This window comes from Narcine bancroftii, chromosome 1 (genome assembly GCF_036971445.1).
Source record: "Narcine bancroftii isolate sNarBan1 chromosome 1, sNarBan1.hap1, whole genome shotgun sequence".
Lineage (NCBI taxonomy): Eukaryota > Metazoa > Chordata > Chondrichthyes > Torpediniformes > Narcinidae > Narcine > Narcine bancroftii.
Genome location: NC_091469.1, coordinates 80,845,062 through 80,871,885, shown reverse-complemented (window position 1 = coordinate 80,871,885; position 26,824 = coordinate 80,845,062). Strand labels below are relative to the sequence as shown.

Sequence of the window (26,824 nt, the reverse complement as noted above, 5' to 3'; positions counted from 1 at the left end):
AACCCATTGAGTTCCTCCAGCAGATTGTTTTCAGCTTCTGCAGGCCTGAATGTCCATTCTGTGGACAGCTAAATTTGAAATGGGTAATTCATAGTCTTTCCTGAATAATGGGGTCATAGATTTTAACATCAAACTCAATCAATTAAGATTTGCTCCATCAGGTTCTGGAGTGTCTGGAATTTACAAATTTTACCTTGGGACAAGAATAATGCCTACTGTGCTATAACAGATACTTTCCAAATTGTGTGAAAGATAAATCTTCTGAATTTTGATTTAGCAAATCAAAATACTTAATGTATATATAAAATATATACAATTTTGATTCATTATTTCCCTGTTTTCTATAAAATTACTAAATTATGAAAAATCATGTAATTGTAATTGAAACAGAAGTTAACATTATTTAATTCCCAAGTGATTTTGTTTGCAAGAAGTTGTTATAGTGACCTTCAATTTGTTCACTGCAGCTGAATACTCGTATTCAGTATCTGGTATTTGATTGGTCCATTATAATCTGCAATGTTCAGTCAATCAGATTGTAGGCCCGTAACTGATGACCTCATTGGGAGTGGCATTAGTATATATTCCAGCTCAAAGAGCTGGGTGGCAGATTTTGAGAATTTCTCTAGTGTAGAAAGGTCATTTGTTAGCACAAACATTTGGTAAGTTTCTTTTCTTTTTAAACTTTGTTTTGATTAAATGTGGGGCTAAAACAATTCACAAGTAATGTTTTGGAAGAATGTGGACGTTTGCTGAACAATATTTTCTTTTGATTCAAGCTCACTGAGAAGTTAAAGCCTTTTAAAATAACTTCTGATGTGTTTTGTATAACTAATTGGTTTTAAGTTTATTCTGGAGAACTGAGTTGTATGTTTTAGAATTTTTCTATTAAAAATTGAGTTTATGATCAGGATTTTTGGCAACTGACTTAAAAGAAAAAATATCTTGTGTGATAGGAATCTTGGCAGGAGAAACTGACCAGTATGTTAACTCACTCTTTGCAACTTAAGCTATTTTATCATCTATAAGTATGTACACAGAATTTTTTTTATTTTACTGTCTACTTGTGACAAAAAGTAACTTTATCTCATTTGACCAAGTGAAGTTTAATTTGGGGTAAAATGATTTTCTTTAGTGAACACTTGGAGCTTGTTTTTCTTTTAGAAAAATAACCTGGCTATTTATATTTTAATGATTAAATGTATCAAACTCTGTCTTGGTATATTGCTCTTTGATAGAATTGTGAACTGCCCATACCAGTCTGTAGTACTGTCTCTGAATGGACTGTAGTGGTTCAAGGCCATAGATGACAACCAGGGAAATGCTTGACTTAATTTCTTATGCCTAAAAAAAGGAAGAAAAATATAAATGTACATTTTGAACATCAGGCTGCAAGTTACATTTTGCCTTGCTAAACTGCTATACTGGCTGGAATTACTAAAGTAGTTGCTTGAGTTTGTATTTGGTTCATTGGGACTTTGTTTAATGATGGTCTAGACTCTTTTTGAATGGGCAATTTATAAGCTTTGAATAAGAGAAAAATCAACTCATTTCAACCTACAGATGTTTACATTGCTACCAGTGGCTTCTGAAATCTCTTCCCATGGGTGTGGTGCTTTCTTCCTACAATGTAAAGTTACTTGAGGACTCTTATTTTATTTTAACAGTAATAAAATAAGGAAAACCTGATTGAGGCTTACAACTTGCAGGCAAAAGTTCAAATTCTAAACTTTGTGTGCCTTCAAATTACTAACTTGTTTTTGGTAAGTTAAGATTTTTTAAGCACCAATTTTTGTTGATTTGTACAGACATTTCATCTGTCACCTGCAAGATATCTTGCTAATTCTAAACTGATAATTAGCTGGTATAATATTTTAAAAATTCTTGATGATAAACTTATAATCCTCCTAAATAACTTGATTCTGTTTTTAGTACTAAATGAGTGAAGTTTGATTATTCCTGGAATGGCTTTTTCAAGACTTTTTTAAAAAAAAGTTATCAGACTAGTGCAGCATTATTTAAATGTACAAATATATTGAACAAAGATTTTTCACATGGAATATTTTGGTTGATAAACCAAAAAAAATCCTGATAGTGAAATCTACAGTTACAATTCTGAGACATTTATCAAAAGATCTAATGGGTATTTTATCTTCAACAGGGCATCAACAAATATAATGGCATCTGGACTTGTCAGCCAGTTACTTAAACAATCTGCATACAGATCTAATGTGAGCATTTATAATTTGCAAACTTACTCTTTGAACAGATGGTTAATTAAAGTTTTTGCATTTTAAACAGCAAGACTTCAACATTTGAGGGTGCCTGGGTAGGGAAGGGAAATTAAATTGATGTTATTTTTGGGGTACTCTCAAAGAACTCTGAAACAATGCTGTAATTAACATATTTTCATGTTTGCTTGTGAGTATAAAATGATTCATTTGAGTATAATTTCCTTGAAGCCATTCATAACCTTCACATAAAATCTGCATTGTGGATGACCTGTGCCTGGCTTTGTATAACCTCTGAGACCTGAACTACCAGCACAAGCCCTGGGAATGCAAAATAATTCCTATCTCTACAAAATTCTCCCAATTCTCTCAATTGGTCAGTAAGAACATTTCCTGGACAAGTATTTAATTTACTGTTATTCATGTTTTGAATCCAAGTGAAATAAATTTTGTTGGTTTTACTCACTAGACTTCTGCCAATTAAGCTTTCTCCTGCTTTTCTACACACCATCTTTTTCTAGAGCTTAAGGCAGAACAATGTCTACAATTTTTGGGGGAATAAGATACATTGCAAAAGTTATTTTATTGTAAATGTTTTTGCAATGTGACCAGGTCCAAAATATTGAAACTAGCCCCTTTTGGATCCATTTGATGCACTCCAACTAAATAGTTTTTTTAAATTGGTACTTTTCAGACTTTGTGCTATTTAGTTACAAGAGCTCTGAAATCATAAAAATTTACTTGTGTGACTTAATTGACCATTTCATAGTGTATTTATGAATTGGCCACATGAAGTACATGGATTGGCCAATCACTGTTTTTTCAGGGGAGTAGGGCTAATTGTTTGGGTGCCAGAGGTCACCAAAATGGCAACAAGGAGGTCTCGTGAGATCTAGCCTCGGTGCCCACCATGTTGTATTTGGTGTGGTATAATTGACAGCCTACTTTAGGATTACAGAGTAGGACGACCGGTTGTGGAAGAAATGTCCAGAATAGAGAAGTGATTTTTTTTTGGGGGGGATGTGGTGTTTTGAAATTGAACCTTAATTCACATGACAATGGTTTTGTGGTGTTCAGATAGCTAACTGGGAGTGAAAATCAACAACAGATTAATTATGAAATCAGAATTGAAGGAATTGTATCCTTGATTGCATGCTTATGTTTGCAGTACAATGAGGCTACTCCAGAACATTTGAGATATTTGTATCAATGTCATCACTGAAGCAGATCACTAATCAATAAGTGTTCATTGGTTGATTAAATGCCACGTCCAATTGTGTTTGCAGATAGCATTTGTGGTTTCCAGTTACTGTAAAAGGGAGATGACGTGAGAGGGGTGGGGGGCAAGATTGACTATAATTAAGTCTGGGAACATACCAATAAAGATGTAGAAATCAAACAATACTTGGTGATGAAGGGATACTTGATACAGAAAAATAACATTCAACTGTATAGAAGACAATGCACTGATTAAATTGGAAAGTGTTACAATAATTACTTTCTTCCCTCACTCAAATATAGTGTCCTTCCCCTGGTGGACCATCTGTTTGTCCGTTTCCTAGCTTTGACCCACAGGCAGATGCAAGTGCATTAAATTATGCACTCAATGCAAAAGGTGAGCTGATTTCCTAAATGAGAAATCTAATCTGAAATGTCTGAGTAGTTAATGCTACTAGTTTCACAAATTGATCTGAGTTGATTTAATTATTCTTCCAGTGGCTTGGTAAATGTAATATTTATAACTTAATGGCATTAATGCAGAAGTTGTTAACTGAATTTTTCAAAAGATCAACTACAAAATTTTCTCCACCTTGAAGACTGTCTAACAGTAATAGATGCTTTTCTGACCATGTCTGTACTAAGTGTCAAGTATTCATTATTGATAATTCCATCTACCAGTATTTGGTTCATAACCTTTTATGCCTTGGTGATTCAAATGCTTCTGTCAAAAATTCTTTCCTCCTAAAATATTTTTGGATTCTGACCACTTGAATAGAAGCATCTTGCTTGGATCCCCTCCAAACTTCATCTAAATGATTCCTTCTAGTATTAGATATGCATTGGGATGGGGAGGGAAAAGAGAAAAATTGTTTCCTATTGTCTGCCTTTATCTATGCCCCTCAATTTTGTATTAACTTTGGGTACTCTCAGTCAAAGCCATTGCAAGTAAAACCCAATCTATTTGCCTATTCTTCACAATTGAAATGTAGTGCAATTGCATTCCTTCCTATAGTGACCAGTACTTTTGATGTTTTTATGCTGGGCCTCTGCTTTGAGGCTGGTTTCAAACATGAATAAAAATGTTAAACTTTCCTTTTTATGGAGCAGTCCTAGAAGACTGCTCCATTGCTGCTTTTGTGGAGAGGAGCCTCGGTGCACTGTCTGGATCTGCTGTAGATGGGGTGACTGCTGCTGTGATATAGCCCAACTGCCCCTGGTGGCTCTACCTCCAGCACTACCTTGGAGATAGATTGGAGTTGCCACCTTGCAGCCACTCACAGACCAACTATGAAAGTAAGTTTTCTACTGTGAGGGTGAAGAATCTGTCTTTACTTTTGGATTTTTTGCTTCATAAAAGGGCCTTTAGATACTGAAGACCCTCTGTTCTCAGCATTCTTCAAATCCTTGTCTTTCATTCTATGTATCCTCATTGTTGGTCTTTAAACTGCATTATAGGATTATTTCAAATGTATGATACCAATATTGTCCAGTAACCCAAGTCTCCTAAACATTTGCATTAACCATTTTCATCCTACATAATATACTCCAGACTGGTACCATGGGTAAACTGTAGTACACCAACCAATTCAAACCAACTGTTGGTTGGGTATAAAATCAGTCCAGGACATGGAGTATATGCACTTATTGGTAGCCCTTGAAAACGGGGACACTGTCCCATGGGTTAACTTTTCAAACAAAGATTGGAACTTTTCCAAAAACCTTGTTTTGCTAATAACTTTTGGATTTCTTTCAGGTACTTGATGTGAATAAACTTTGTTCTTGAATTTGACTAATAGTATTTTAATTTAAGGTGTGGATGAAGATACCATCATTAGTATTTTGACAACACGGACCAATGATCAGCGACAACAAATAGCAGCAGTTTATCAACAGGATGTTGGAAAGGTCAGTTGTTTAAAATCTTGTTTGAAGGAATATTTCATTAAACTTGCACAGAACTGAATAATAATTGGATCAGCATGACTGGCTTAGTGGTTAACACAACTTCTTTACAGCACCAGCGATCAGGACGGGGCTTTGTTCTCCCTAAGACTGGGTTTTCCCCAGGGACTCTATTCTCCCGCTGTTCAAAACATTTTGGGGATATAGGTTGGGTGGCACAAACTCGTGGACTGAAATGGTCTGTTACTGTGCTGTATATTGTCGGACTCTGGTTTTACCCTACCCTTAATTTAGTCTATGTGTCGTCTGAGTCCAGCGTGTTTGTTAAATGAAGTGATAGGAGAAGGTATTCGGTTCAACAATCAGTTTATTACACAGCACAAGAATAAAGCTTAACAGAGCTTGGTTCAGTTGTTAGTTCATAGGTCACCTGCACAGTGAGCTATTCCCCAAAACTGATCTCTACTGTCCAGTTTCTACAGTTTATATAGCTGAACCTTGTACAGAACAAAAGTTGGCTTTCTTTGCTAGATTTCTTGCACAAGATTTATCACAAGTAATTTCCTGCTCTGCAGATATCTGGGGTGTAGAGCTCCCATCTTAATCCTCAAGGCCAGAATATCCTGTTTTGATCAGAAATCAATTCATACCCCAGATATTTCTAATTATTTCTTTGTTCTCATCTGGCCATATTCTTCTGTTCTACTCAACACCACCTTCTGTCTTGGCCTTCTTACTGAGTTAGTTTCCATTCTCTTTGTTTCTGACAGTCTCTATCAGGATTCTCTTTGTTCTTGTCTGGCCATCATCTGCTCATCAACACCTCCTTTTGCCTTAACATTCCTACTAAATTGTTTCATACATATTCTCTCTTTTGTATTTTGCAAGCAGACAATTCTAAACCTACTGTAATCAGCCAACTTTTCTACATACTGTGGCTGCCCCTTAATATTAAATTGTTACATAGAACTGGATTCGTGTATACAAACTGAATAGTACATAAGCATATATTCTACATATTTTCTATGATTAATTAACCCATATATTCCATAAATTTTAACTTTGGATTGCATTAACCACCTGCTGACTTTAAAACAGAGGTTGATGTTTTTGAACATTTTCTTGCCAGTCACTCAAAGATGTTGTGAAAAGCAACCTGTCCACGAAGCTGAAGATGGTGGTCCTTTATCTGCTCAAAACTCCTGCTCAGTTTGATGCACATCAGCTGTCTAAAGCTATGAAGGTAATTTATACAACCATTTGATCTGAAAAACATTGTATTACTACATCTTCAAGGTTTAGAACCAAGGCTGAAAGATGGACAATAACATTAATTGTCCTCCATTTCACTGGCCAGTTTTCACTACAATGGGACATTTTGCCTGAGCTCATGCTGTTGTGGACACTTCCTCGAATTTGGAGTTGAGATGCATGTGCTTTAAACTTGGAGAACTTCATGATCTGTTTTGCACAAAACTTTTTGTTTATATTACTAATTATGCTCATCCCAGGATGACTATTTAAACATTTTATACTTTGAAGATTAGAATGCCTTGCTTTCTTGTTCTTTGATATAGATCTGCTGGCCAAGTCTGAAATAAGAATTCTAATTTTGCCACTTTTTGAAGAGTTGCATTAAATGTGTCCATCCTCTTTTTGGGGAGAGGAGGAAGAGTGGTTTAAGGTGGACTAATCATTCAACAGTATGGTTAAGTTTGAGTCTCTATGCTTTAAAATAATTTGACATTTATAAGGATGCTAAAGAAATGTTCTCCTTGGTGTGCAGAGGGAATTGGCAGATATGGATGGAAATGTAAAATTGAATTGAACTTGGTATGTTAGGGAATGAATAATGTTACAAGATCAAACCAGCAACCACAAAGAAGGCACATCACACAGGAGTAAAGATGAACAATTACTTTAACAAAAAATTCACCTTCAAACTTCAATTCAAAATCCCCCTTTTATAACAATGCCCACTGGTTACTATACAAATTTCTATAACAGTGTAAAACTAATAAATTCCCCAGCCTAAATATAACATGTGTAATTAAAGTCTATTTCCAACCAGCCCACAGAAAAACTTAGACACAACACACAAGACTCTGATCTCAACTGAAGCAAAAGTCATCAACAAAATTCAGTTTGCTTGGTAAACTGAAGCCAAAAGATCTGAGAGAGAGCACACAAAATTAGAAGTTGTCGTCTTGTGTTGCTTGCAGAGAGGAACCACTGGCTTGATCTGGATCCTTCTGGCTGCCTTTGGAATGTTCATCCCTTTTTGAAATCCCAACATTCTAAACTGTCCTCCAGACCATGGCTCATGCTCTGGGCCGCTTTCCACTCCAGTGGCGGTTTATCGTCCAAGTCCAGAAATTTTTAGATCATTTTCTGCACATGCTCAGTCTGTCTCCCACTCTCAGCAGTCCACCTTCACCTTGGCTCTCAAAGGCAAACTGTCACTTTTTAACATAAAACCTCACAACACATAGGCCAATACACAACACAGAACTCTAATAAGTTTTCTCATGGAATTTGGGAGGGCAGTCAGAAAACTAATAGTTTGGAGCAAACTGAATTGTAGATTAGTATTTTAGAAATGGCATGAGATGTCCAGATAAGAAATAGAACATCTTAAAGTGTAATTGGGTAAATGGATTTGGAATGAAATTTCATTTTTCTTTGTTAGACCATGAATAAAAATCCAATTTTAGTTTATTTGCCATGTAAGTTATGCATGTTGTATTAATTTTCAAATACTTTTGATAGGGTTTTGGTACTGATGAAGACTGTCTGATAGAAATACTGGTAACTAGGAAAAACAAAGAGATAAAGGAGATAATTAAAGCCTTCAGAGAAGGTAACCTTTTTAACCTATTTGTGCCATGTGTAGTGAAGACATTTCACTCCTTAATTTTCAAAAATTTGTTTTTAGAATTTGGCAAGGATCTGGCAGAAACCATCAAAGGTGATACGAGTGGGGCATTTCTAAAAGCTTTACTTGTGCTACTTGAGGTAAAGTAAACTACATACTTTTTATTCAACAACTTTCAATGCTTTGATGGACCACTGTTATGCAAGTACCCAAAACAAATTTCTCTAGTGGGGATGATCTTCAAATAAGAAGGAAGGCATTAATATTTTACCTTTTTCAGGAAAAGGGCACTTAAAATTGTCTGAAAGTTAGTGATGTGCCTTGAACTTTTTTCAAATTGTGGATGTTCCAATATTTGGTTTGCTATGGTAAACACTGATATTTCCAAGTTGATTTGTATGTAACTTGGTGAAATGGAGTCCTATTTTCCCCACTACCCTTGTCTTTGATGCAAGTACTTTTGGGGTAACTGCAGTTATAAAGTGCTTGTGGTGAACACAGTGTAAAGAGTTGATATTTGCTACTAGATAAAATGCTCTGTCTATCTGCAGTCATCTAGGCAAGTGGTGTCCTGGTGCTTCTAATTTGTGCTTTGAAGGTAATGTAAGATTTTGAATCAGTGAGTTCATTACCACAAGATACAAGGCTAAATGGAGAGCCAGTAAATTGTATTTTCTGTGGAGCAATTGTGGTAGTGAGTTCTGTTCTTTGGGTATAAGTTGATTCTGCCCATGACCAACCTCAAACCATTTCATCATAGTAGATGTGGGTCATTGAGGCCCTCACTCTACTCTTGGAACTGGTATGATGACTTTTTGAAGCAGGTGGGAACCTTCAAATGTAGCAGTGAGATTGAAAATAGTTGGTTGCCAAATTTTCACTATCCTGTCAGATATGCCATCAGGGCCTAATGTATCGTGAAGGTTCACCCTCTTGAAAGATGTTCTGACATTGGGCTCAAATGGATATCACAGGTTTGACACTTCTGCAGAAATTCTCATTGGTACTATTTAATTTTTCATGCTCCTTTTCAAAGTGAGCATGATGTATTCAAGCTTGAACTCTTTATCACTGGAGAACCAGGAATCAAAATAGTGACTGGCAACTTGAAGCTCAGGATCAGCCTTGCAAATTGTACGTGCTTAGAAAAGCAGCCATGTTGTATAGGTTGGCTTCTTCAATGCAGGGAAGATTATTTCAAGTGGCTTGCATGAAGTGATGCATCACATGAAGGGGCTTCTTCCCCTCCTGATGGTGGGAAGATGGAGATGGTGGATTAACAATTTGCTGAAGTTGTTCTCAAACAAAAATCCCAAGAGAAGATTTTTGTGAATCCCATTAGAGAAGTCAAATTGTAGAAGTTTCCTTGAATGTGGAGGTTATTGGGTTGAATGGCATGTTGTCTCAGTCTGTGTTGAGACTGCCTTTTAATAGGTCGTAGTCAATGGCAGCTATTTTCTTCATTGCTCAGTCCCACTTCCCAGACAACACGATAGTTCCCCTTGGTCTCTCCTTCCAAGCTGAAATTATATTGAGCAATGATTCTCACCTTCCCTTCCCACTCACATACCACCTTGAGCAATCCTTTACCAATCACAGAGCACTGATGGCATAGGGAACAGTTAAAATGGTACAGGTACACTTTTCTTTATCTGGACATCTAAAATCCAGAAAGCTCCAAAATCTGGCAGGTGGGGACTAGTAGTCGGGGGTGGTGGCCGAGGGACTGGAAGGGGATGGGGGTGGATATGGCAACACAATTTGGGTAGGCTTTCCGAAATTTGGAACACTGTCCCCAATGGTTTTGGATAAAGGATAGTGTGAGTGAAAAGAAAAAGGTTGAGAACAGCCACATGAATGAAAAAATGTTGAGCTAGAAAGGGCTTCGCTTTTCATTTTTTTTCATGGAAACATGGGTCAGCACAAAATTGGGTGCCAAAGGGCCTGTGCTCTAGTGTTCTGTTTCATAACTTCCACCACTTCAAGATGTTGCTTCCCCTTCTGCATTCCAAAGGGATTTTACCCATGAACCTCTGGTCTCCACATCTAACAACTCCCCTTGGCACTGTCCCACATTTTGTGTATTAGATTTGGGTGTCTGATCTCTTCTAGATTGATGAATGGGTTGGTCCCTTTCTAGGAAATTCCCTTTTTCTCCAGGGAACACTTTAATATTCTATTTCTACTCTGATCTGTCAATTTAGAGCATTAATGACAGTTGATGCGCAGTGCATGTAAAAACTAACGCTGGAGAAACTTGCCTGGTCAAATAGTGTACTTTATGTAGCCAAGATGCCAACATTTTGGACTTGAGCCCTTCATTAGGCACCAATCAGATATTCCTTTACTTCCCATCATTCAACAGTACAATTTCTTTGCATTTTCCTAGTTCTGCCCCCAATTTTTCCCCTCACTATTGACTAATCTTGATGCTTCCAACATTCCTTTTTGTTACCAGAAGGTTTCCTGCTCATTAGTGTTGCAGTTCAATAGTTTCAGGTCTAAGTTTTTGGGTTTGTTCAGATCTACAAGTAAACTTAATTATAATGGGGTGTGGAACAGTTGTGAACTTTAATTGGAAATTAAAGTACATGTACCTGGATGAGCAAAATGTGTTGCATGGCAACCCTGCAATTTCAATAAGAAATATTTTTGAATTAACTGTTTTAAATGATAGCTGAACATGGATTCTGCTGGGGAAGTGTAATTATAGAGGTACTTGGGGAAAACCTTGGGGGAAGGAAGAAAGGTGATGGCAATTGATTAAACTTTTATTTCCAATCCAGAATGCATAATTACTCTAAAACTGCATCTACTGTTAACTTGAAACAGCAATGTAGTTGTTACAATTTGTTTTGCAATGAAAATTATGGCAAAATTCTTCTAACATGTGGTCCTTTAAAAGATGTCAATTTGAATTGGTTATGCTTCCCATTAAACTCAATGCTTTAATTTTGATTGCACTCATCTTACTTGAAAATATTTGAAACTCAGGCATCCAGAGACGAAGGAGATGTGGTGGATTACGACCTTGCTGATGATGACGCAAGGGTGAGTTGAATGCTCCTCTCAAATTTTGAACTTGGAAAAATCTTTTTAGTAAGAACTAAATTGTATCCTTTATTTAGGCTTTGTATCATGCTGGTGAAAAAAAGGAAGGGACCGATATTGACACATTCATTAAAATACTCTCTAGCAGGAATTTTGCACATCTGAATATAGGTAAGATTCATTAAAGCAGCAATGGATTTGCTCAATTATACAATGGCCAAGTTCTATTGAATGTTGGGGCTTAAAATTTGATTTATTAACCCATGTTCAAGTGATGTGGAGTCGTCCAATTTATGGCTTGTAATTAAAATCTATTAAGATGTTTTGTGGCAGTTGGAATGTATTAAAGTTCTACTTGAGTGAACTATAATTTTTGTCCCAATATAAAAATGCTGTTCATTTAAGATCTATTAAATTTTAATTCCAAAAGGTAATTCCAACATATTTCATGGGTATAATGAATGTAATTTGTATGCTAAAATTTTGAGTGGCATCTGAAATTCTACCTTCTGCAGATAGGGTCTTTTGATATTAGATCAAATGGTAACAATCAACATGGGGAAAATGTCAGAATCACTTATTCACATAATATCAGTTTGGGGGAGGAAGAGAAGACAGTGACAACAAATGAAGAAAGGCAAGTTAAATATGAATGATTATTAGAATTTGTGGAAGTGACAAGTCTTCATGATTCTGCTTGAAAGATTAAAGTGCATGCAAAACAAAAATAATTCTGTGGTAGCTTGTTTTCTTAATACTACAAAGACTTGAATTGAAGGATTTGCTTGGCTGAACAATTTGCCTAACCCTACAATTAAATAAGTCATGCAACCTTTTTGTGTAGTGATACCTGAAGTGACCCAATCATTAAAATATTTTAAAACCATTTGCCATGGAAAAATTGGATATGGCATTCAATTTGAAATTGATTTTAAAGGTTATTCTCAGATTTTAACTGTTTAAAAATAGCAATTCTAGACATTGATTTGTTTAGTGGGTTTTTTTGCATCAACAAAATCCTTGTCACTGCCTAATCTTCTCATCTTAGTGTTTGAGAGGTACACAAAGTACAGTCCACATGAAGTGGACAAGGCCTTGGAACTTGAGCTGAAGGGGGACATAGAAAATCTATTGATAACTTTGGGTAAGTAACATCTCGGGGCTTTGTTATCCAAGTCAATATAACTGCAGGGCAGTTGTGACACTTTTACATTATTTTGGGTCAAAAAAAATTGCATTACAGCCATCTCAAATACTGTTTTGAAAATTTTTAGTTTAATAAAACTATATTAATGGAAGATGAGTGCTAATTTAGAACTGATGTTCAGAATGAACTAATTCTGTTGGCAGAATGTGGTACTTAATATTTTCCTTAATCAAAATATTTGGAATGTAGTTTGACTTGTGTGATAAGTGAGGTAGTCAGTCTTGTATGATCTTGCCAGTTTATCAACCCTTGCTAGAGGATTGAGTTTCAGGGCATTAATCTATGCATATCTCTACCTCTGTGGAAGCTGGAATGACTGAAGTTCCCATCAGTTTTGAATTTTTTTAAAGTGACTTAACTAAATGTTGGTTACAATAATGGGCAATTTAATTGTCTAATCTGGAATTAGCAACTTGTCTAATTTGTACCTTGGTCTAAGGTAGCAGTGCACTAATGATGAGCAAACTTGTTTCTAACAATGCATTCTTCTTGTATACTAATTGTAAAAATTAAAATCCAATCATTAATAAATTAAAAGCAAGGATTCACACATTTATTGTTGGTAGAGACAAATGAGTACTGAATTGGGGTGAAATCTGCTTTCTTGATACTTGGTCGGAACCAAGCTGACTCTGAGCACCAATTCTGAATTGAAAATATATTTGTATTGCTAATGTGCAATGGCTCACATAAACAACATGGATTTGAGGTCAGTAGTCTGTAAAGAAATGTTTGAAATGCAACCACTTCCAATGAAGTCCGTAGAATGAACTGATATTGTTTCAGGAAGAAAGATGCTTTGCAGCTCAAATTTGAACAAGATTGTAAAAGTAGCATTGGGTTGGGGAAGGAAGTCTACTTTTTCACTGAGTTGGATAACTTGTGAAATAATTTGTGTATTAAATTGGCATGACTAGTTCAATAAATCTGTAAGATCTATCCAGATGGATATGATGCAAAATAACGAGGCAGAGGGATGCATGGATGAGTGTGTGCCCATGCACATACTGGGCATTCCCCAACCAGAAGCCCTGGATGAATCAGAATTTGCAACATGCTGGGGACGAGACAAGGTTGTTTAAAGCAAGGATCAGGATCTTGACAACATCCAGGTATGGCCTATGGAAGGCCATTTCAATTCTGGAGGAAACTAGAAACCGACAGATGCACACCAGCTATGGCAGGAAGTGCAGGCCATTACAGCCTACAAAGTGAGGGTGAACACTAGAGATGGCTGTGATGTTTCATTATCTAATGGGCTGACACCTATGCCAGTTTTAAGAACCAGAGTGCCTTCTAGAATCTCTGAAAAGGCTGAAGACCCTGTGTGTCTGAGGATGATGTCAGAACATCATTCAAGGTGAGCCCTCAAACCATCCAGCCCTGACAGCTTGCCTGCAAGGTACTGTACCAACCAACCAGCTGGAGTGTTCACAGAAACTTTCAACCCCTCATTGCTGCAGTCAGGTTCCCAAAAAGGCATCCATAATCCTGGTACCCAAGAGTAGTGTGAGCTGCCTCAACTACTGCCCAGTAGCACTAACCTTTACTGTGGTGAAATGCTTTGAGAGGCTGGTCATGGCCAGAATTAACACTTGGCAAAGATCTGGACCTGCTGCAATTCATCTATTGTCACAATCGCTCCACAGCAGATGCAATTATCGCTGGCTCTCCACTCAGCTCTGGATCACCTTGAAAGTAGCAATTCATATGTTCTTCATAGATTGCAGCTTGGCCTTCAATACCATTATTCCCTCAGTGCTGATCAAGAACTCTTGGCTTCTATACTCCACTCTGAAACTGGATCCTTGACTTTCTCATCAGAAGACCAGTCAGTATGAATTGGAAACATCTCCTTGCTGATCATAAAGACAGGCACACCCTAAGGATGTGTGCTTAGCCCACTCCTCTACTCATTGTCCATCCATGACTGTGATCACACAATTTCAATGCCATCTACAAGTTTGCTGATGACAACACAGTTGTCAGCAGAATGAAACTGCAATGAGGAAGCTACAGGAGGGAGATGGACCAGCTAATTGAATGGTGGAATTATGACCTTGTGCTCAAATGTTAGCAAAACCAAGGAGATTGTGGACCAGGAGGAAGTCGGAACATAACCCAGTCTTTGGAGGGCTCAGTAGTGGAGAGGGTCAAAAACTTCAAATCCTTTGATATAAACATCTGTCTGGAGCCTCCATACTGATCCAATAACAAAGGTGGCTCATCAGAGGCTATACTTTTCAGTGTCTGAGGAGATTTATTATGTCATGTAAACTTCTACAGGTGTACAATATAGAGCATTCTGGCTGGCTGGTTACATCACTGCCTGGTATGGAGGCACCAACTCTGGACAAGAATAAACTCTAGGGTTGTTAACTCTGCTTACATCACAGGCATCAGACTTCACTCCATAGAGAACATCTACATGAGGCAGTCTTTTTGGGGGGAAAAAAGCAGCCTCTATCCTCAAAGACCACCACCAAGGCCATGCCCTCTTCACTCTGCTACCATCGGGAAAAGGTACAGGAGCCTAAAGATGAACACTCAATGGCACAAAGACAGTTTCTTCCCACTGCCATCAGATTCCTGAATTACCAATGAACCAAAGACCCTGCCTTACTTTTTGTGCACTATTTATGTGTAAACTGGTCATAATATGAAATATGTTCACTAATGATACTGCTGCAAAACTGAATTTCGTGTCTCGTTCATGACAAATTCTGAACATTTTTGGACTATAGAGGTGAGGTAATAGTTGATGGATTGAACCAGGTGAGGAAGATGATGGGCACATGGAGCTGGGTCAGGTTTCAACTCTCTTTACCTGGTCCCATTGCCTGCCAGGTCCTGCCTTGCCCCTCACCTCTGTGACCATCTCCACTTGCAGTTCTAATGCAGGTTCCTGATATGTAATATCAACTTGCCCTCTTGCTTCATGATGCTGCTTGACCCAATTTTTGCATCTTGTTAAAACAAATGATAGTTGCATACACTTGTGGAATTTAGCCCCATTGAAGAAATTTACTTGTTAGTTAAGATCATTCTTAACAATTTGTATCAAAGAAACTTGAATTTTGTAGTAACATGACTTTTTTTGTACAGTGAAATGCATTGTTAACACACCAGCCTACTTTGCTGAGAAGTTGCATCTTTCCATGGAGGTGAGTGTCCCAAATGTTTGAAAAGTAATCACTTTAAGACCACAAGATAAAGCCCTGTAGCATCGTGGCTGTAAAAATGAATCATTAATAAGAACTGCAGACCTTAGAAACTTTGAAAACCATGCTAGAAAAATCCCACCAGTTGGCCAGCATCTGTGGAAAGGATGGCAATTTCAAGTTGAATGCATTTTATCAGAACTGATAAAGATAGTTAAAGATGGGTGAAAAGGATGAATGCCTAAGGCAAAGGCCACCCACCCCTTTCCAAACACTGGATAAAATGGGGCAAGAATTTCTGAAACCCTTCATTTAGATCAAGGGCAATTAGAGAAAATATAACTGTTGTCAAATGCAGATTGGGGAGTGAAAATGGAGAGGATAAACTAAATAAATATTAGATAAAATGCAGAAGTATTCATTATGATGCAAATGTGTTCCCTGAAATTAAGTTTAATCTAAAAGGCTGCATTGCCCTGATGAAAGAATGAAGAACTGATGACTGGCAAGAAAAGCATCGTCATCTTTGTTGGAGAAAGGTGTTGTGCAGAGTGGTCACCCTGTCGACATTTGGTTTCTCCAACATGATTGAAAGTAGATATAATGTGTTTCTCCAGAATGTGGAGAAATGTTTAGGATTCACTAAAATCACTTGTTCATCAATAAATGATTTGGCAGTAACTTGAAACAAACCAGTTTAAGGAATAGAAGTATCAAATTTAGTTTGCCAATCAAATTGACTTTCTTTAACTTGATATTAAGTATTCTTACAGGCCCAGAGGATCTCAAAACCCAGCAGCAGTAGAAATTCACCAAGACAAATAGTTACTTAAAATTCCTTTAATTTTCTTTAAACATAAAAAAATTGAACTATTAACTTATTACTGCTCTAATTCTAAGCACATGTGTACAAGTTCAGGAAAGTTCTTTGATTCAGTCCCATCTCACTTCTCCAAGTTCACTGGTATCAGGCAATTTTTGTACTATGCACAGAATTTAACATTTATGAATTTTCACTAAGTGCTGGTGCTTAAAGGTCATTGGTTACTGCTCAGGAAGGTTCTTGGTTTCAGAGATTTGTTGCTCATTGGACACACACACTGATTCCCTCTGATCAGCCACTTCAGGGTTTTCCAAATGATAACCTCTTTGAAGGTCACCAGAGTCCCTTTAGTTTCCTTAATTTCAGGAGTAACACTCTAGCCACCATTTCCTCTTGTATGGACCACAAGGGACTTCAACAAGCTGAACTAGTAACTGGTCTTCAAAATGAGGTTTCAACAACCTGCCAGCTTGCCATGACTGCAGAAACTTTTTCTCTTCTCCTCTCCCTTCAGACAGATTGAAGCAACAGACAAACATCTGTATTTGTTCATCTGTTGCTTTTAAAGCTATAATCCATTGCTCCAGAGCATGTCCAATTAACACCTACTTAAGTTTCTACTAGAATTCAAAGTTTTGCAAAAGCACTTGGAACCTGGACTGTCTGGCTTGAGCACAGCTCTGGCATTTTAAATGAGATCAGTTTTGAGAAGTTTGTGACCTACAGTACCCCACAATCTCCTTCAAAAATTTATATGAACTATGATCCATCACCTTGGAAACTGTTTTTATACCTGCAGGGCCATGGTACTTGTGATGAGAGGTTGATTAGAATTATATGTTCCCGTTCTGAAGTGGATTTGATGGATATTAAAATGGAATACAAAGCTAAATATGGAAAAACTCTTAACAGTGCCATCAAGGTGAGATATTGGCTTCACTCTTGCTAATGTTCTGCAGATGTCTTTTATCTCAAGATTTGGTGGTAGAATTAATTGCTCACTGTACAGAAGACAACTTCCATCCATCCATTGTTTGAAGGTAGACTTTCCAATTTCCCTGGGGATGAGTTGTTCATTGGAAAACCAGTCAGTGTCCTGATTAAAGGTGGTCCAGTGGAAACAGCACAAATGGCTTCCTATCCTGGGGTTCCAGTGGTAAAAGGGCTTATTGAGAGAATGAGTGAGTATAATGATGGATGTTGGCTCAACCAGGGAGAGTCCAACATGGGAGGGTATTGAAATTGGAGCAATCATTGTGGATCTGGATGCTATTTGTATCAGGACTAATTGGAGCAATTGTTGGTGCTGAGTGGTTCTTAGAATGGCAAGAAGCCACTGAATTTGATTTGCCTGTTATGTTAGAAATAAATCTTGCTATTTTGAATCCATAATGGTTTGGAGTGTGGTGACTTCATGATGCCAGTAACTTAAATGATAAATGAAATATTTGAGTTCAACACTTCAAGTCTTTTAAAGCTAAAGAGGTCGATAACACTTTTTTTAGTTACAATGGTATAGAAGCTGATGCTGGCCATTGAAACCCATGGGGCCAATTTACACAATTAACCTACAACCCCATGTGTTTGGGAGGGTGGGAGGAAACCAGAGCACCAGGGAAAACCCTTATGGGTCACAGGGAGAAAGTACAAACTCCTTAAATAGTGCCAGATTAGAAATCTGTTAATGCTATATTTGTCTAAATGGCATGTAATTATCAAAACAAGTTACAGGTATTAATATCTTGAGCATTGATGCCAAACTTCAGAATTTTGTCCTTTGAGTGAGTGTAATTACAAAAAAATTGGGTTAAATTAATGCAGACATTTCTCTGCAATGTGCAGGTCATTATTTGTAAAGGAATTAACAATATTTGCCTATTCCTAGCAAGCCTGCATTACACAATGTTCAATAAACAATGTTTCAAGTGATTTCTAATAGTGTCATGCTGTTCATGAAATGGACTTGGGGTTTCTGATTCAGATGGAAAATGATGATAAACATGATGAAATGGGCTTTTCTCTTTACAGGATGAAACCAAGGGTGACTATGAGAAAATCTTGCTTGCTCTCTGTGGAGATGAATAATGCTGATTCAGTGCATCAGCCATTTTGGTGAAATTGTAAAAAAAGAAAATGCAATGAAGTTAACTAATGTAGGATTTTGAAATTGTAACTGCCTATCAAGTCTGTACTTGCAAATAAAATGTGAATTGATTCTATTGGCTTAAAATGCTTCTTGGCCAAGCTTCTAATTTCTCAATAGATAACTGCAGACCTGGATTGGAAAGGGTTGTGGCTGTCATGTGACAGAACTGCCCCTACCTCATTGGAGGTACCAACTGCCAATCAAGGTTTGGTCCTGCCCCACCCATTAGTGTACACCTTGTGGTTGGTTCCAAATGATCTGGACTGGATGCTCCAGTTTGCCTGTATTTGGCCTTGGGCCATTGGCTGTTGTAATTGGATTAACCTGTCACTGAAGTATTGATAATGACCTGGACTGCACCCTCCAGCACTATAAAGGTGCCATGTTTGTTTGCCATCTTTGGACCACACTGCTTAACTGCAGACCTAGAACTATGCAAGGGTCCTGGCGAAATTGTTGGTAAGAATGTGCACTGGTTGGAAGTGTTTAATTAGTGTTCCTAAGTAGCATTGAGCTGTGCCTGCACTGTCGAGGGGTGGGCATTGTTGTAATTTTTTCCTTAATTATTCAATGTACCTATTTCTGTGCACTTTGTTCCCACACTATTTTCCCATGTTCATTATTGTATACATGTTTCAGTGCTGCTATTCTTCCCATGACCACTATTAAACTGCATGCTGTTTATTACTTAACTGTCTTTTCCCACAATCACTATTAAACTCCATTGTTCCATTGCTGCTACTATTTTCCCATGATTGCTGTAAGTTGTATTGTCTATTGCCATTCTCCCATGTTTTGCCTTCTGTAAATTAAAAAATCCTTTACCAAAACTGTTTCGAGACCTGGCCTTTGAGACCTGCCAAACCTATTTCCTCACTCAACAATTGGCATGGTGACCAGGATCTCTGGTCTTGGCTAGACACAAGTGTGGGGGAAATGTTCTGGGTCAAGGACCAAAAAATGATTCCTGGGTGGATAGCCAAGAGGGAGGGATTTGAGTGCTTGGCCAGCATGCTGGTGGACCATGGTAAACAAGTGGACTGGTCTGAGCAGTTGGACCCATCTAGTGAGAAACTAGAGCACCATGTGGTCTCCTTCAAGAAGTCATGGTGCCCTAAAGCCAGAGGAGTGCCTTTTAACTGTTTGTCTCTCCTGAGATAGCAAGCATGCAGCCAGAAGGATGGAGTTGGAAAAGCTCTGGCAGTGCTACTGCAGGAGGCGGTACAAGCTGCCCAGACTCGAGCCAATAAGCTCAGTCAGGGGCATGGTAGTTGCCTACTGGCTCATTCAGCTGCAGCAGGCATGGGCACACATATCTGGCACGCAGCTTGACCTGCTTAAAAATTTGGACCTGGTCCAGTGCAGTAACAAGTTGTTTGTGGATGGGTGACAGGGATGTATGACTAAACAGTGATGGGGTGCCTGATGAGCCTAAGTCCCACAACCACTGTTATCCCTGCACACTCAACCCATCACCATGCAGAGGTCCACTGCAGAGAGGAGGGAGACCTGGATGATAAAGTCCTGGGGGCCTGCCTGTGGCCATTCTTATACCACAGATCTGGGATTGCTCACTAAAGGAATTGGCCCAGCTGGTGGATTGGTCATGAATGGCCAGGTGAGCACAAGGCTGCTCCAAATGTGGGATGAGAGGGCTCTAACTTGAGCCACTCTCAAGAGGCAATTGCCCTGTGAACCACTGACCAGCAAAGCATCAACAATGCCCTAAGGCACCACAGCCAGACCTGGGAAGCCACTACCCTGGGAGAAGTTAATGACCCTGGTGAAGGTAGAGTACCCCACCCTCCTGCAGTGGGATCTTCATGGACATGTGCAATGGGGCAATGTCAATAAGGGCACTTGGGTTATTAGTGGGTGCTGGTCAATGGTATCTAGCCTGTGACTAATCTTTTGGAAAATACCGAGGTGACCACTGCCCTAGCAGGATACCTGGCCACCACCATATGTCCTGACTTGGTCAGTGGTCCTGGTGCTCATGGTCCTGTCTAATGGGAAGACTGGGATGCCATCACCTTCCTGGAAAGGCTAGAATACATGCAGTGGGGGTGCACCCATCCACTTCCATAGGGCAAAGGCTAGAAACACAATCCTTCCCTGTTTCATACACATGTAGCTGTACTTTGATCTGCTGTGCCTAGGGTGGACCACTCCAGCAAAAAATGGGAACCTGACCTCTGCCATTTACATGCTGTGGAAAGAGCTTTGCGGGGGAAATCTGGCCAGGGAAAACTCAACCATTCCAGGATCAAGCCCAGGGACGCCCCCACTTAGTCTTGCTTCCTTTCTCTCTTTTCCCCCCCAAATTGAAACAGTCTCTCTTGCCCTCCAGGCTGAGTTCAGACCTGCTGAGACACAAAATGACCCATTTGCACTAGCAGGAACCCCCCCCCCCCTCTCTCATAGGATGAGGGCCATGGAACCCAGTGCATTTGTTCCATTGCCCTCTCCTTCCCAAGTGAGGCTACATTTGTGTCTTCCTCTGAAATGCATTCTCGGATCAATGATTTAAAGGGGAAAGTCTCCTGATACTAAAAGGGGCAAGTTAACATTCAAGGTCACATGGGGCCAATTGTAAATGGGACAACCAGTTGTCTTTCTTTCCCACCACCCCCCCCCCCCACAGGTTGTTTGCAGCCCACAGTACAGGCCCCTTAATTTCTCACCATTTCAACAACCAAGTGCAATTTGCAGTTACTTCAGACAAGAGACAAGACTCATTCCATAATCCCTCTACCAGCCAGTTTAATCTGCTGCCCAATGTGTCAATTTGCCATTATACCATTGTCTCACAGGCCCTTCACATGCTAACCTCAGGAAACTGGGCTTCTGATTAATATTGAAAGGGGGAATGCCCTAGCCAGAATATCCTGTTTCTCTGAATACTGCTAAGAACAAAACTTTGAATTTTGCCATCCCTTTTTTAAAAAAAACAACCACTGCCATTTCGGGAGTGTTTATTTAAAAACACTAAATTGGCTGGATTTTGGTCCTGACTTCTCCTGGCTATCATTGCAGGGGTCCAGCATAGGCACTTAATGTAACCGTTGAAAGAGACACGAGCAGGAACAGTATCCTAGTGTCAAATGTCAGCCCAGGAAATGAGGTCCCCAGGTACACCCTGGATGCATACCTGCTGGCCTGTCTCACCACAGGATAGCACAACAACAGACATCTGCGATCTGTGCTTAGGGAGGGCCCAAGGCTTGGGATGCACAAGCCAAGAGGGCTCTGGCACCTGATAACCTTGCGCTGCCTGCTCGCAGACATTGGTGGTAAGAGTGCTCACATTTGCCAGCCAAACTGCATACGAGTCAGTGACCAAATAAATTATTTTATTCTCCCACCCCTCTGACATTGGGGAGCAGCACCCTGCCCCATCAGAAACACAGCGACCCTGTTTTCTCAGGGGGTGGGGGGCGCTAGTGAGGCATTGTCATTGAATTTGATTGTTCCTTGTCCAGCATACAGAAGGTACTGGTGAATATATTGATCTGCTTGATTAGTATCATTTTTTAAAAAATGTCTTTTGTTTTTACTTTCAGTTATTGATTGTCTCAATAATTGGAATAGGGGTGGATTGTATTAACCATATAACAGTTCATGGCATGGAAACAGGCCATCTCGGCCCTACAAGTCCACGCCAGTTTACTCAAACAACTCCGCCAGCTCCCCCTGCCTATTCTCCGCCCATAATCCTCTAACCCCCTCTTATCCATGTATATATCCAGCCTCCTCTTAAATGAAAGAACTGACATTTAGTTAAAACATCATGGAATATATGACTATTTAACAATCTTATATTTACTTCATGTTTACAATATATATGACTATATAACAATATTATATTTACTTCATGGTTAAGGGAAAAGAGTAATGTGATTAAGTGGCAATCACAGCATGGAGCAAAGTTGGCTGAGTACAGTAGGGGCAGAATTGTCTGCTCCGAAAAAACAAGGGAGAGGAAATGGATGAAACGATTTAGGAGGAATGCTCAACTGAAGGAGGTGGTGAGTAGCGCAGGAGACACAGGGCAGACCAGAACAAAGAATATCCTGTAAGAAACAAAGGGAATGGAAAGCCAGTCTAGGAAGAAGATTAAGGCATGAGGAGGTGTTAAGGAGAACAGAAGACATTGGCCAGACAGGAACATAACGATGATTGGAAATATCTGGGGCAGGAATTGATTTCTGGTCAAAACAATAGGATGGTCTGATCTGGAAGATTTAAGATAAGAGGTCTACACCCGAGATAAACTGTAGAATAGGAAATTGCTGGATATACTTTATGTAAAAAAAAAAATCTAGCAAAGGAAGCCAACTTTTGTTCTGTATCGTAATTTGGATCTATATAAACTGAGCAGACTGGACAATAGGGGTCAGTCTTGGGGAATAGCTCACTGTGCAGGTGACCTATGAACTAACGACTGACCCAGAGCTCTGTTGAGCTTTATTCTTGTGCTGTATAATAAACTGATTGTTGAACCGAATACCTTCTCCTATCACTTCATTCAACGAGCACGCTGGACTCAGACAACACATAAACTAAATTGAGGGTAGGGTAAAGCCAGAGTCCGACAATTTGGTGACCCCGACGTGATGAAGATGGAGAAGTGATGGAAGAGAAAAAGACGACACAACAGTCGATTGTGGTGTGGTGATAACAACAAGTGGCCACTCAACAAAAGAAGGTAAGTAGACGCCTGTTTAAACGAAGTTCTGCTATTGGCAACGATAAAATTGTGTGTTGTCACTACTCTGCAAAAGTCCTAGAAGAAGCCAAGGAATAAAGCTTCAGGGGTTAGAGGCCCCTGTAGGTAATGGGGGGTTAGAGTCCCCTGTAGGTAATGGGGGGTTAGAGTCCCCTGTAAGGAACGGGGGTTAGAGTCCCCTGTAGAAAACGGGGTTAGAGGCCCCTAGTAGAGATCTCGAGATATAAGTTTAGACACTTGGCCAAATAGAATAAGGTACATTGTGTTATAATTATTTGGTTTAGTAGTGTATAAAAAGTATTTGTTTAAGGATCGTGTATCATAGTAGTGTATAATAAGTATTTGTTTAAGGATCGTGTACCATAGTAGTGTATAATAAGTATTTGTTTAAGGATTGTATATCTTGGGTAATAGTTATTTGTTAAGTAATGTGTACAGTATGCCGCAGGTGTTTATAATAATGTGTGAAGGGTCAAAGTAGATTGCAGGGTGGCAAAATCCTACCAGGGGAGAGACCCATTGAAGTACGAAGTCTGAAGGGTTAAAAATCAGAACGTAAGATGGAAGGAGTAAGTGGGGATGTATGGCAAAAGTTTGGGGAAGACAGATGGGTTCCCCCCATCTGTAAACCAACAGTGGGAAAGAACAAGGAATCAATTACTGGGAGGATTACCGAAGGGAGAGGAGGTACAAGCTATGAAACGGTACGAACAGATATGGAAAGAGCTGCAGCATCAGGGGAAGGTACCGCTAGGGTTTGAAAAGATCCGGCTTGTAATGTACTTGGGAGAAGCCGAGAGGGAAGCGGCAAAGGAGGTATAGGAACATGAGACAAAGGGACAAGGATCTATCTGGAATGGATAGATTGTGTTTCCCAATCAATGTTAGGAAAATTGAAATCCCCAACTATCACAACCCTGTTTCTATTACACATCTCAATAATTTCCCTGCACATTTGCTCTTCCAGTTCCTTATCCTCTTTTGGTGGCCTATAATATATCCCTATATCTGTAGCCTCACCTTTCTTATTTTTTAGTTCAACCCACAGAGCCTCGCGTGACGAGCCTTCCAGTCTATCTTGCCTCAGCAGCACTGTAATATCTTCCCTGACAAGCAACGCCACACCTCCCCCTCGTACCCCGCCAATTCTGTCACATCTAAAGCAGAAAAATCCTGGAATATTTAGCTTCCAGTCACAATCTTCCTTCAACCATGTCTCACAAATTGCTATCACATCATAACACCATGTGTCAATCCACACCATTAGTTCATCCACCTTTTTTTTAACCACACTCCTTGCATTGAAATAAATGCATCTCAGAGATCTTCCACCTTTAACATTCTGCCTCTCACCCTCTCTACAATTGTTTCTATGACCACTATTTATTACCTGTCCCTGTTCCACCTCCAGATTGTGTGGAAAAAGCCTTTTTTCTTTTCCTAAAGACTCAGTTCTTGCTCTCCTCCCTGACATGAACCCTTATCCCCAACCTTACTAGTTTAAAGCCCTAGCAAATGCCCATGCCAGGAGACTGGTACCTCTGGGATTTAGATGTAACCCATCCTTACAGTATAGGCCCAATCTCCCCCAGAAATGGTCCCAGTAGTCCAAGAACTTGAAACCCTGTCTTTTACTCCACCCCTTGTAATGCGCGTTGAAAAAAACCAAAGACTTGTTGATCCAAACCAAGGCTTTTATTAACTAAGTAGGTCGACCAGTCCAGAATAACCTGGTCTGGCTAGGAGCAATCCTTTAAGACCTGCCAGTAGGTGTGGCTACACTCTCAGCCAATCACAGTCATTCCACACTACCATCTGTTATTATTATTATTGGTGTTCTGTGCCTGTGGCTGGTAGATTAAAGCCTCATTTCTTAGTACACTACATATACACATTGGTGATAGAATCTGTACTATCACACCCCTTCAGCCATACATTCAGTCTCGACCTGACTCTATTTTTGCCCTCACTATCGTGTGGCACAGGAAGTAATCCGGAGACTACACCCTTAGTGGTCCTTCTGAGCTCCCTGCCTAACTTCTTATATTCATTTTGCAGGACCACTTCTTCCTTCCTACCAATCTCGTTGGTACCGACCTCAGGCACTTTTCCTTCCTCCTTTAGGATGTTCTGGACTCGTGTAGCTACAACCAGGGAGGCAAACCATCATCAGGTTTTCTTTATCTCCTCCACAAAAACCTCTCTCCATCTGCCTCACTTATGAGTCCCCTATAACTATTGCCCTATTCTTCCTATTACTTCTTTTCAGGGCTACAGAGTCTGACCCTACACCTCTGCCTGCCTTAGCCTGACTATCCCCTTCCTCTGTACTCAAGGAGGAAAGGTTGTGGCTGTCGTGTGACTACCTAGTCGAGGACACACTAGCTGCCAATCAAGGTTTGGTCCCCTTCCAGCCATTAGTCAACACCTTGCAGTTGAACACATGTAAATTAACTGGACTAAACTCTCCAGCCTGCTTGTACTTGACCTTGGGGCAATGGCTGTTGTAATTGGATTAACCTTCCTGACACCAAGCCATTGGGCCCTTTTAATGATCTGGGCTGGATTCTCCAGCACATTAAAGGTGCCATGTGTTCTTTGTTTTCCCTCTTTGCCAGTTTGGGACCACCCTGCTTTACTTCAGACCGAGAACTGTAGAATGGCGCTGGAGAAACTGTTGGTAAAAATGTACTGTTAAAAGGGTTGGGAGCATTTAAAGTGTTCCTTGTAGCATAGAGCTGTGTCTGCACTGAGTCAAGGGGTGGTGGAGCATCATAGAGATTTTTACTTGATTATTGGATGTACCCAGTTTGTTGTATGTGTGTGCTTTGTGCCCATGCTAGTTTCCCATGTTCATTATTAATTGTACATGTTTTAGAGCTGCTTTTACTTTTTCCCACAATTGCTATTAAACTGTATGGGTTATTGCTGTCCCAACTTTCCCCACAATCACTATTAAACTGTGCGTGTTGTTCCATCGCGACTACTGTTTTCCCACGGCTGCCGTGTGTTGCCATTCTCTTGTGTTTTGCCTTCTGTAAATAAAATCCTTGACTACCAAAACTGTGTCTAAAAATCCTTGCCTTTGAGACCTACCAAACCTCCTTCCTCACTCACAACAAGGGCTTTAATGGTGTGGATTGCAGGGTCATGTGACCTCTCTGGCTGGATCCTAGTTGGAAATTTCCTCACTTGTCAATCAAGGGTTAGATCTGCCCACCTGTGATGCTGATGGATGATTGGCCCTTGCAGTTGATGTGCAATCGGTCCTCTAGGTGATACTCAATTGTGAGTTCTACCCACAGTTGAGGTTGATGCATGATTGGCCCTGACAGGTAATGCAAATGGGTCCTTCATTGAAAATGAAGCATGTGTTGTCTCTCTCTTTTTGCTACTGCCTTTAAAACATCCCTGAGGCCAGGCTGCAGGCAGCTCCGGAAGTTCGATAGCAATAGGGCAGTACTGGATCACAAGCCAT

The 26,824-nt window shown here is 39.6% G+C and overlaps 1 protein-coding gene and 1 long non-coding RNA gene across 4 annotated transcripts in view; one reads left to right on the top strand and one right to left on the bottom strand.

The window, feature by feature from the left end:
• The window catches only part of LOC138760374 (uncharacterized), a 35,530-nt gene that overhangs the window by 6,718 nt on the left and 1,988 nt on the right, over positions 1–26,824 (bottom strand). For both annotated transcript variants that reach the window (XR_011355569.1, XR_011355571.1), the window contains exon 2: positions 1,258–1,344. This is a non-coding gene — a long non-coding RNA (uncharacterized lncRNA). The remainder of the gene's footprint in view (positions 1–1,257; positions 1,345–26,824) is intronic.
• Positions 580–19,351, top strand: anxa1a (annexin A1a). Of its 2 annotated transcripts, none has more exons than XM_069930879.1 (13): positions 580–662; positions 2,162–2,231; positions 3,753–3,846; positions 5,263–5,357; positions 6,484–6,597; positions 8,124–8,214; positions 8,290–8,369; positions 11,224–11,280; positions 11,358–11,451; positions 12,329–12,424; positions 15,593–15,651; positions 17,271–17,393; positions 18,500–19,351. In XM_069930879.1, exons 2-13 carry the CDS (start codon positions 2,178–2,180, stop codon positions 18,554–18,556), a joined length of 1,014 nt encoding a protein of 337 aa, XP_069786980.1. In that variant the 5' UTR covers positions 580–662; positions 2,162–2,177; the 3' UTR covers positions 18,557–19,351. The 2 variants fall into 2 exon arrangements, with proteins under 2 accessions (XP_069786980.1, XP_069786991.1); XM_069930890.1 differs by lacking the exon at positions 580–662 and adding an exon at positions 1,683–1,763.

Excerpts from the sequence above, each read along its gene's own strand:
- anxa1a (XM_069930879.1), top strand. The coding sequence starts at position 2,178 with ATGGCATCTGGACTTGTCAGCCAGTTACTTAAACAATCTGCATACAGA. Across the intron at positions 2,232-3,752 it reads AATCTGCATACAGATCTAAT|TGTCCTTCCCCTGGTGGACC; the intron begins GTGAGCATTTAT and ends ACTCAAATATAG. Across the intron at positions 11,281-11,357 it reads TTGCTGATGATGACGCAAGG|GCTTTGTATCATGCTGGTGA; the intron begins GTGAGTTGAATG and ends TCCTTTATTTAG.